The sequence below is a fragment of the Hydractinia symbiolongicarpus genome, chromosome 10 (genome assembly GCF_029227915.1).
Source record: "Hydractinia symbiolongicarpus strain clone_291-10 chromosome 10, HSymV2.1, whole genome shotgun sequence".
NCBI classification, from domain to species: domain Eukaryota; kingdom Metazoa; phylum Cnidaria; class Hydrozoa; order Anthoathecata; family Hydractiniidae; genus Hydractinia; species Hydractinia symbiolongicarpus.
Window position 1 is genome coordinate 1,475,456 of NC_079884.1, and position 11,633 is coordinate 1,487,088.

At 33.4% G+C, this 11,633-nt stretch overlaps 3 protein-coding genes across 3 annotated transcripts; all 3 read left to right on the plus strand.

Moving 5' to 3' along the window:
• The first annotated feature begins 1,332 nt into the window (after nucleotides 1-1,332).
• On the plus strand, nucleotides 1,333-2,588 carry LOC130612551 (DNA-directed RNA polymerase III subunit RPC4-like). Its single transcript, XM_057433877.1, has one exon. The coding sequence runs from the start codon at nucleotides 1,389-1,391 to the stop codon at nucleotides 2,511-2,513; it is 1,125 nt and encodes a 374-aa protein (XP_057289860.1). The 5' UTR covers nucleotides 1,333-1,388; the 3' UTR covers nucleotides 2,514-2,588.
• Nucleotides 2,589-2,742: 154 nt separating this feature from the next.
• LOC130612552 (methylated-DNA--protein-cysteine methyltransferase-like) lies at nucleotides 2,743-5,848 on the plus strand. Its single transcript, XM_057433878.1, has 4 exons — nucleotides 2,743-3,182; nucleotides 3,548-3,693; nucleotides 4,057-4,155; nucleotides 5,246-5,848. The coding sequence occupies exons 1-4, from the start codon at nucleotides 3,049-3,051 to the stop codon at nucleotides 5,416-5,418; spliced, it is 552 nt and encodes a 183-aa protein (XP_057289861.1). The 5' UTR covers nucleotides 2,743-3,048; the 3' UTR covers nucleotides 5,419-5,848.
• A 2,159-nt stretch (nucleotides 5,849-8,007) lies between these two features.
• On the plus strand, nucleotides 8,008-11,325 carry LOC130612292 (uncharacterized). Its single transcript, XM_057433602.1, has one exon. It carries the CDS (start codon nucleotides 9,149-9,151, stop codon nucleotides 11,297-11,299), a length of 2,151 nt encoding a protein of 716 aa, XP_057289585.1. The 5' UTR covers nucleotides 8,008-9,148; the 3' UTR covers nucleotides 11,300-11,325.
• Nucleotides 11,326-11,633: the final 308 nt, after the last annotated feature.

An 11,633-nucleotide genomic window follows, 5' to 3' on the forward strand; every position in this document is an offset into this window, starting at 1 on the left:
TAACTTCCAGTCAGAACTGACACACGTAATTCTTTTCAAGCCTATTCGTTTGTGATGACTTTGCAAATAATAATAATAATAATACAAACTTAAAAGCTTATTTGTTTTAATTTTTCTTTAGTGACAGCATTTTTGCGATTTAATTGGCTTATTAAAATGTGCAGCCTTATTTTGTTTTTAATGGCGCCTGGTAAGTGTGATCATGCTTACGAAACTTCCATAATGACACATGGTAGATAAAAACAAAACGAAATAGAGACTGAACGAAGATTGATTAAAAGACACAGATTGTTTTGAATTAAATTGTTATTTTGCATGTTTCGATTTTTAATTTTGGAAGTTATAATAGGGGAAATGTAGCTACAGAAACATGCTTATAAAAGCTTTTGCAGTTTCTAGTGTTTGGGGTTGACTGGTTAAGTCGTCTCCACCTTTCAAAAACATGCCAAAATACTTTCTAGGTGTGCGATCATACCCACGCCCATAAACAATAATGGTGTCTGTGGAGGCGTGCGCCATTTCTGTCAAAGCCTGCCCATGTGTTATATATCTTTATACATTTAGTAATTCTTTTAACTATTTCTAAGACCTGGGTTGCTTTTTTAATTTGAACTTTTAACATCCATAGTATAAGGAAACAAACAGCCACTTTTCGTATGAAAAATGCGTGTTTGTGTTGCTAATCAACCCAGAGAAGAGAAGTGACCACAGGCAATTGTTAACATGGGAGATTCGTGGGAAAAATCGCATTTTTTTATGATTAAGGCCCATGTTATTATAACAGAAAAGGTAATTTAAGAACAAGTAAGAAACTGTTCCTGTTCTTATATATTTTGGCAAAATCTGAGGCTTGTGCCGTTATAAAATTGTTTTTCTATAAAAAAGCATTAACTAATATGTAGGATTTTTTCTTGTTTTTCAATAATTTTCTGTGAAGCTTTGGAGGTCAAAATCAACAGGGAACCCGAGGTATAAAATTTTGTTAGACCTTATATTGTAGAGCTTAAATTGTTAGTACAAGTCTTTTTAAATTTTTTAAACGCTCTTTTCGTTCTCAAGATATTCAAATTTAAAGAATTTCAGATTTAAATATGCTTATAATGTCATATTTAAGTATAATAGCAAACCTCAACATTTTCTGTCATCATTGATTTTGACCTGTTAAGGAAAGTGTATTTAAACTATCAATGCATAGATATTTTAAAGGTGAATTGTTTAACGTAATTTTAGCTTGTTCGTCCCAAGCCTCTTAATTTTTTGCTCACCATGTATGTGATGAAAGTCTCTTGGACTTTTTTAATTTTTTAATAGACACAAAGCCCAATGATATATATCTATTTGTTTTTTATAGGATTAAAAATATATAATACGATAAGTCAGTGACAATCATGGCGGAGGATAAAAAAAATATTGACAGAAAGCTATCATCGCTAAGTCGTTTTGGACTAAGGGGTCGTGGTAGTGGTGCTGGTCCATCAAGACTACCATCTTTAAAGCCTGCACGGGATCTAACATTGGGAGGTACACCAAAAAGAACTTTTACACCTAATATTGTTGCTAGAGGTGTTAAAAAAGAAGAAGTTAAAGATAGTAAAGATCCACGTCATAAAAGAGAGAGAGGTAGAGGCCGTGGTTTTAGAGGGCGTGGAAGAGGGAGAGGCAGGGGTGAAATAATTTCCACATCTAGTATATTTTCACAAGGACCTGCAGCTCAACAAACTTTAGCACGAGCCCTTACGGGTGGCAGTAGTTTTTTTGGAGGAGGTGGTCAAAATAGAGATGATGGACCAACCAGCTCAAAAGCCACCATTCATAATATTAAAGGGACACAAGAAGATGACGTTGATTCAAATAAAGTATTTGAAATGCTTGAAGAAGAAGGAAAAATTGAAATCAACGAAAACAATGGTGGACTAATGCCAATAACTTTACCACTTGCATCCAAGTTAGTTCATAAAATTAAACAAGATGATGTAAAAACTGAAAGTGAATTAAGTCAAGACGAAGATGAGAAGAAACCTGTTAAAAAGGAATTCAAAAAACCTGTTGCAAAAACACAAGAGACATTACCTATTGTAGAAATGACTGACTTGTTTAAGCCTGGGGCACCTGAAGGAAAATTATTTTTCTTGCAACTTCCAGATACGTTACCAATCAAACCATTGTCACACGAGGATGACGATATAAAAATAGAATCCAGTACAAAAACTGAAACCAGTCATGATGACATTGAAGAACATTTAAAGAGATTTACATTTCAAAATGTCTCCGAGGGTTATATAGGTAAACTACGGATTTATGAATCAGGAAAAGCAACAATGCAACTTGGAAATGTTGCATTAAATGTCTCTCTAGGAACTCCATGCGGTTTTTTACAAGACTTAGTTTCTATTCACTCTGAAAAGGACCCTGCTGAAATGATATGTCTAGGCCATGTAAATCATAGATTCATTGCCGTTCCAGATTATGAGTCGTTATTAGGAGGAGAGGAAGACACGGATGATGATTCGTAGCACTTTATTCTTTCCCTAAATTAAATTTTGTTTCGTCCAATGTTGTTTTGTTGACAAATATATACAAGAAATTCATCCGGGTTTTTTTTAATTCCGTTCTGTGTTTACGTTTATATAAGCAACAACTTCATTAAGAACATAATACTTAGCCTGAATTCCTTCACAAATTAAGAACAAAACAATAGTGTATAGTTACTACGACAAAAATAATTCCACAGTTTTTTTACCTTATCTTTAATATGCATGATTTTTCACAATCAAATATTTCTCGCCAAAGTATTTTATATTTTCCTAGAAGAACACAACTAAGAACTTTCTCAGCTAGAATTTACACAATCTCAAAAAAGTAATATGTAGTTTTCAGTGTTCTATACAACTTGGAATAAAGAAAAACATCTCCAAATATGCAGTGAAGAATAAGATTAATGGTATCAGTTGGATTAAAGACATCGTATTTTCTGTTGTTATTTTTGACATACCATATTTATAGGATGTTTTAATTATTTTAGCTTATTGTTTCTAAATAATTATTAACATGAGTTGTGTTGTGCAAAAATACATCATTACGTCACCTATTGGCAAAATTTTGATCGAATCTTGTGTTAAAGGTCTTCATTTTGTGAAGCAGAATGAATACACAACAGATGAACTTTTTAAACCAGACAAAAGGTGATTCACTTAAATAGCAGTAATTTTCGCGGGCATTTAATTTTGCGTATTAGAGAAAATTATATTTTGCAGGTATTAATTTTAACGATTGACGTAAAAATTGTATGAATTTTCCTGAATAATTTCTTGAGGAATATTTCACGATTATTTAACTTTACGAAATTGGCCAAAAAAACTGCGAAAATTACTAACCGCGAACATTACTATTATTGAGGTATATATAAGTATGTTCAAGTTGAAAACCATCATTTCTTTGACAGTGTCAATTCCTCTGGGCATCTGTTTTCAATTTTCTAATATAGTACCGTGTAGTGTGAGCAGCAGTAAAATACATCTTCTATATATTTTTTTGTTTAACGTTGAAGAATACACGTAGATTTAGTGGAAGAAGAATCAGACAAACTTAACGAAATCATTTTAAGCACGATAAAATGGTTTCGAGTATATTTTACAGACCCACTAGAAGCATCTCGTTTATCACTACCAAACATATGTGTCGCTTCAAACCAAGGTGTGCTACAACAATATGTTTTATTTTTTCAGTTTTACTTTTGCGGCATGTAATTTTGCAGTCTACAGTGATCACCGATAATTTCTGTTGTTTTTAGTTGTTGTGATAGGTGTTGTTTTAAAAATTCTGACACTTTTGTTTGTGAGGTCTGTAATGTTGGGAAATAAGTAGCTGAAATCCTCATATTTTACATGAACAGAAATCCCATAAAACTTCAACCGTAAACGCAGTATGTATTAATGTCCTTCGTTGAAACTTCTGATCAAATTTCTTTCGTGTTACGTTAGACGTGCATTCGTTTTTTTTATTACTTTTCCTTTTATAAAATTATATAAGATCATTTTCACATTTGATATCTTTTAGGTTCATTTCGAGAGATTGTTTGGTTAGCGTTGGCTGAAAGTGTCAAAGCAGGTGAAACTATATCTTACGGAGAGTTGGCTAAACTAGTTATGAAACCAGGTAAAGTAGTTTCGAATCACATTTGGAGTTGAAGGATGCGCGAAACACCTGATTCGTTATTTTTGTAAATAGCTACATGGAAAATATAAAATAAAAAACATTATTTTCTCCGTTCTTTTCAAGAAAATTAAATTTATTTACAAAGGATAAAGCCCTATATCTCATCTCAAAAACGATATATCAGGTAAAAAAGTACAGCAGACAAGCACGAAAAACCTTTTTGCTTTAAATTTGAAGTAACTGTTTTAGTACTCAAGTAAAGTAGATTTAAATGGTGCGATTTTTAAGCGATAGGCTTTACATGCCTGTGCCTTTTTTTAGGCCTTCCCAATTTATTTTTTTGGACAAAATTTACGCTATTCGATAGGAAATTTATTTGGCTTTCAGAAAATATATACCTTTATATATGTTAATTTCACAGTTTAGAAAATATAGCCAATATTCTAAACGTGGGTATTAGGTGTTTCGTGTAATTAGTGTAAAATCACTGTTACTGTAGTGTAGCCAAAAATTTGGTAACTTTAAAATAAAGAAAAATTAATAATTTTGTCATAAGAAATTTACATAAAAAGGGAAATAATATTTTATTTCAGTCAGTTAATTGTCAGTTATGGTAATTTCATTAAATTTGGAACAACATTAATAGCCAATCTTAAATATTAAAAGTATTACTCGAGATTAGATCCAACTGGCTTTTTTTTAATTACTTTCAAAATCTTATTTTGTTTCCCTTTGCCCTTATGCGCCGAACCATGTAGATCTACGATAACAAGTTGGACAAAAACAGTCCCACTGTTGTATCGCTGACTCTTGGGGAGTAGGTCGTCATAAAAATGGATCGATGGATTGATCTATCCCACCACCAATTTCAACTCAATTTTTCGAAAAGTTAATTATTTTTGGGTCAAAACAAAGGGTTTTTTTGATCTCTTTAGACACTCAGAATAAGCTTTTTATAAAAAATATCCTTATAAATGGTATATTAGAAAAAACTACGGCTCTATCCTCCAAACCTTCCCGCCCAATTTTCGTGTGTGTCGGTTTCATCACCTTTTCTCACTGCCATCTTATAATTATTTGCATATCTCAGGGGCGTCAAGAGCTGTCGGCAGTGCGATGTCAAATAATCCGATCTCAATTATCGTCCCTTGTCATCGTGTCATTAAAAGTGACGGTAGTTTGGGTAATTACGCCAAAGGATGTCGGAACAATGTCAAGAAATGGCTGTTGGAATACGAAGGAGCCATAAGTAATGTGAAATAAATATTGTCGTTATCAATAAACTGTCTGTTGCAGGCTGGACTATTAAAATCTTTATTTTAATACACGTGTTACGTAACGGTTTATTCATCTTAAAATTGTAAACAGGTCGAACTTGAAGTAGTAAATCAAATCAAGAAGCCAATTTATGTTTTTTATCAGCTTGTGAATTGATTTCAACAAATAGACGATTTAAAAATGTGGAAAATTTAATTTCGATAAAGAAAAGTTGAAGAAGCACAGTTGTAATTATTTTTGTTACATTTTCTTTGTTTGTTATGTTTTATATTATAGTTATATTTTTTAACAAGCATATCTTATGTGACAGTAAAATATGAATGAAAATGAGGTTGATGTTGATGTGCGGATATGAATTTTCATTAATGTATCGTTCTTTATTTATCACGAATAGCTAATTAAGTTTAATTGTTCAGTGTGTCCATCCCTGTCACATGGAATGATGACATCCGCCATTTGTTCCATTGATATTTTGTGAACATAGTACTTGATATATATTTCCTATGACGATGCAAATATTTTGAAAGTGACGTATGTATAAAAATCGTTCTTATTCTCTGTTCTCACGATCTTTTGTTACACGTTACAACACAATAAATGCACTCACATTTTTCCCACGCCTTCTTTCACAAACGCATGTTAAACATTATCCATCTCAAATTGCGCACCTTTTCCGCGTGCTTTAAAACGTCCACTGAATATAACGCTCTTAATTATACGATCAATTCTTTATAATCAATATATATATATACCTTATACCTAGGCTGCTTATCAAGTTTTTAAAATATTCGAATATTAGTAAGAGAAGAGCGGAAATTGAGGAGGGAATAATTTAGAACGGTAAAAATTTCAGTAAAAGTGCGGGTTTTTTTTACCAAAATGGTGTAGTGACGCAGTGCAATTTCGTGACCAGACTATTCTCCTGCTAAGTAAGATGCTTTTGTTATCCATTTTTTTCGGATATGCAGTCATTACGAATAATTTTTATAGCATCGCTGTGGTTGATGTATAAAAGCACAGACCGGACTTTTTTGCAAAAACAATTATTTTTTTTCCGTTTCCATTACTTTTTATCAGTGTATTAAACTAAGATCCATGCATCAATGTGATGCATTTTGTTGTCGTTAAAGAGTGACGATACCACAAGGACAGTGCAGTGAGTTTGTTTGCTTGTTTGTTTGTTGGCACAAAAAATACTGAGATAAAAATGTAACACAAAGATGTGTCTTACCAAAATTTTCGAAGGGAACTAGATTTTAGCAACCGGAATCATTTGTATGTAGAGTCAATATTTTCAAAAAATATCAAAACACGCAACTGAAAAAAGTTACGCATGGTTATAAATACATAATTTCGTAATCTGTCAAACAAAAAAAATTAAAAATTTGAATGCGAAAATTAACAAAGATTTTTATCCCTGGAATAAAATTTCTTGATTTCAAAATTACTTCCAGAAGAGAAAACTTTCAAACTTGGTAAAAACGATCGCAGTTACGAATCATGGCATTAGTTAACTACAGAAATACTTTAATCGTCATATCTCTGTTTATTTCTACGAGGGTCTCTTAAAAGCTTAGAAATACTAACAGAATAAAACTGCGAAATAAAAAGATCGATACTCGATCTACATTTACATAATGATGACGTCATACAAATGAAAATACTTTGAATCAGCAATTAACATTGTTACGACTTTTTTAATCACCAGCTAAAGATCGTGCGTGTTTTACCTAATAACTTTTTGCTGCAATTTTTTTATCACTAATGACTGTAGGAATGTAATTATACACAGGCGCAGGATGTAGTTACATGCTTCGATCATCTCGGTATGAAAACTGCTTGCTCTATGCTTGCCACCATTTTCAATTAGAAACGCTTTGTATTCGCTCATAGGTCCTACCGTAGAGAACTTGCGTATTTTGGTAATCAGAAGAGAATGAATCAAATGGCAACTCTCTTTATAAAAAGTGAGAATGTTGAGAAAAAGCGAGGTAAGATAACATACACACTTCTTCACCACCCCTCTTTTAATAGAACCATACTCCTGTTCCATTAGAACCATACCCCCTTTTTCATTAAAACGACTTTACTGAGTTTTCTAAGTGCAAAACTACAAAATCGCATCAAACTAGAGAGAAACTACACTTTTAATTTTTTTTCATAACTTTATTGTTTAAAGCAGACTGCTGACCAAGTTGATGGAATATGGTTATATAAAGAACTTCGAGGCTTCTTTGTATGTTTATCTGTAGAAGTGGCAGACATGTAACTCTTCTTTGTATGTCAACAAAACAAAGTGTGTAAACTTCCATAACGGAATTAAAGATTTTTGCTTATTTCGCCTGATTTTTGTTGTTCGAGGTAGTGTGGTCAACAGAGGGAAAACCTTCATTCCGCCTCTTAAACTGAAAAAAACTCTATTTTCTCAGTCATCAATTCTTACTTCACTGAACTTATTTTGTGACAAGATGGTGACAATATGTGTATATACCCTGGGTAAATTTTTAAGATAAAAAAGAAGTGCTCATACTTTTGCAATATTTCTTCATAAAACTGTTTATAACGCAAATTACCGGTAACAGCCAATTTCCGTTAATACTAATTAGATTTAAACTATAAGGACTGGGGTGAGACATGTCACGTGGATATATTACAATTCATGTAAACTGTGGTTAAAATGTACCTACCCATTTTTTTAAAATAAAAAAAAAACAGTTAAATTTAGTTCTCATTTGTCTCACGATGTTTTTTGTTAGCGCATGCGCAAAATATCGTTTTGTCAAAGTGCGTATGCGCTAAGATAAAAACTCGTGAGCTATTTGCGCTACTACGGAAAATACAGTCAAATGGAAACGAGACTTTAGCATAAAAAATATGATCAAGTAAGAACTATTACATTTTGAATTTGGAATCTTTATTTGCTTTTTTCGTCAACGCGAAAATTAATTCTCGCGAATTAGTTTCATGAACTGTGAATGTTTAGTTCGCGGTATTTTTGGATTGCGAAATTTTCTTCCCGCGAAAGTTTGAAAATTAGACATAAGGTTGATTTATTTCTAGACATCATTTCTCTTCGATAACTGGACACTTTACGAAATAAGCCACTTCAAAAACCCTTAGTAAATGTTTTTATTCTTTTAGAATTTCAAAACTAACGTAACCAAGAAACAGTTAGTGAATCTCTTAACCAATGTCACGTTAGAAATGTGTTTCCGTTGTTCAAGCTGCGAAAGAATAAAAATTTCCTCCAATTAAGTTTTTAACCACATTGACTACCGTTCCTCCATCTTTAGAACAATAACTTACTTATGTGTCTGTATTTTTATTGGCAAATATTGTTCTGTCTTTCCGGTCCTTACCACGATACATTTAAAAAGACGACTCAATTCTTGATCTTCTGTGACCAAATCATGTTTCAAACAAGACAGATGTCATTTTCTCTTCTTTTTTTATTTACTTTGCCAAAATATTCTTTCGACGGGGTTTATTTTTGTTACTTTATTTCTGTCTCGCTCTCTTCGTCCATACATTGTAAGGAAATGATTCAAAAGAACTTCGAAAACGTAAACAAACTTCTTCTTAGTGTAAATAAAGCTTATTTACTGTACACATCCGAGCCTTCATCATCATTCGTAGTTGAACACACACTGAAAAAACATTTAGAGGATTAAAACGAGCCTGTTTGTTTATAGAAAAAAGTCCTTGTCAACGGAGAATGGATTTTGCTAAAAATCAAAAGCGCAGAAAAAGTCTGGACGAAGCTTTGATAAACCCGTTAAAGTCCATCATCGGTGCTGCTCGTGGACGACGGACCATACAAGATGACGGCGATAATATAAAATTAGACGGATATTTTAGTGCAATTAGACGGCAACGTCAAAGTAGTGACCACGACTTAAAGCGACAACTTCAAGATCCGTCAGTACAAGAACGACTTCGCTTGATGATGTCACATACATCGACGTTAAAGGATGAAATATTCGACATTGACGAAAAATTAAAAATTGAGAAATACTTGATCCGTAACTCCACTGGGAGAAAAAGCAAAAGTGATGTTTTAAAAATATTAAAAGAAAATATCGGAAATGCTGAAATAAGCTCACCTAAAGAAGCAAAGAAAAACGAGAGAAAATCGGGACATCGTCGCAGAAAAAGCGAAAATGAAATACTCTCGATTTTGCGACATTCACCGTTGAATTCTCCGTCATTGACACGATCGCTATCGTTTGAAAACGAATCGAAAAAGAACGTGATTGCCGACAAAACCGTCGAGAAACTACGAAAGAAATCGAAACACAAAAGGACGAAAAGTGAGAATGAGGCCCTTGTTACGAGTTATGTCCGTTGTACATCGACACGAACAAGCTCGCTTCTTGAGAAGTCGTTACAAGATACGGAACCTAAGAATCACTCAGAAAGCGAAAGCGAACCGATAAAAGTCGATCGTTCTATAAAAGGTCGAATCTTAAATGCGTTATCTCGATCGTCTTCTTTTAAAGATAAGGAGACTGGAGACGAGAATCACGATAAAAAACAAACAAATAAAGATGATCCTGCGAAAATCGATAAGTCGCTTAAAGAGCGTATAAAGAATGTCATAGGTCGATCGTCATCGTTCAAGGAATCAAAAGGAAAAAATGGCCCAGAGGATGATTCTCGTAAAAGATCGGGAAGTGAAAATGAAGTGGGAAAAACGAAGAAAGAGCGAACAGTGAATAGAAGAAGCAGATCTTCTTCGTTTAAAAACTCGAAAGAAAAATTATCTGAGGGAGATACTGATGATAGTTTGGGTTTAGAAGGTTATGTAACTAATTCGAGAAGACAACGAAGAAAAAGCGAAAACGAATTGAAAGATTTGCTTCCTGAAAACGCAACAGTCAATTTTTGTCGCAATTCTGTTGCACGTTCATCATCGACAAACGAATCAAACACGAGAAAACGAATGCCTGGTATCGTACGACGCTTGTCTAGACAGAAGGTGCAAAATAAGGACAACTCGATTGATGTTGACGATGACGAAACGTCATCCGAACCTGATGTCTTAGGATCGCCACGTCCATCGCCGACAAACTCTGTTAACAATGAAACGAATGATGCGAATTTAAGTTCTACCAACAGTCCTTCGCTGCAATATAAAAATGGATACTTGCGTAATAAGGATACCATCTTGCAAGGTAAAAATAAACAAAATGAAACCATCAGGAAAATGAGTGTTCCTATTGTCAACAGAAGTATGTCTGTCGGTGACGTTCTTGCTGGTGCGAAAATAAACGATAAGCAAAGTCCTTTAAAAGGGAATATTCACAGACAGTACAGCTTAAGAGAAGAAAGATCAAAATACCTCAGTACAGTTGCTCCAAGCCCCCTTATACTAAGGGCGAGTCACGAACAGTTAATTTCTACTTATGACAAAAAATACGACATGAACTTTGTTAGAGACTCTCCAAAAAAGAAGAGAAAAATCCCGTTTGTTAATCGCATGCAAAAGATCTCGTCGGACTCTAATAATTCGCAAAAATTTGACAATAAACGACTGGAAAAGTTGGTGTCAGATATTTTAGAGGCTAAGATGAGAAATTTAACTTACGATCACAAAAGTTCAAACGACAGGTGTCGCTTGCTAAGTAAAAATATCGAAATTGCAATCAAAGAAAGATTGCTTGCTTCGACACATGAATACAAAATTATTGCACTTGTTTACATCGGAGAAACAAAGGATTGTGGGATTGGGTTTGCTACTCAATGTTCTTATGAACCCTCCGAAGATTTGTATGCAACAGCAACTTATGAGGGCGAAACCTTGTTTGTTTGCGCATGCGTAATGGCATCTTTAATACCAGAATCCATAGCGGAGATTATGGAATAAGTTATGTTAAATGTAAATAGATTCTTGGCAAGGGATAAAAAAAAGATAATAAAAATAGTATTCACTTCCTTTATTTCCTATTCAGTTCAGGCAGAAAAATTTGGACCAGTTTTTTGTTCACTTTGGTCATCAGTTAATTTTGTTTCTGTTTTGTTTTTTTATCGGGAAGAAATCAGAATAATGATTTCTTTAATCTTTCTCCCTGACTATTCAGCATCTGAGATAAGATACCAAAAATTCGCAAATTCGACATTTTTCCCTTACTCTCACGAATACCAATTTTGTTAGAGTAAAAAGGTGTCCTCGGACTCTTTGACTGGTCATAAATTTTGTT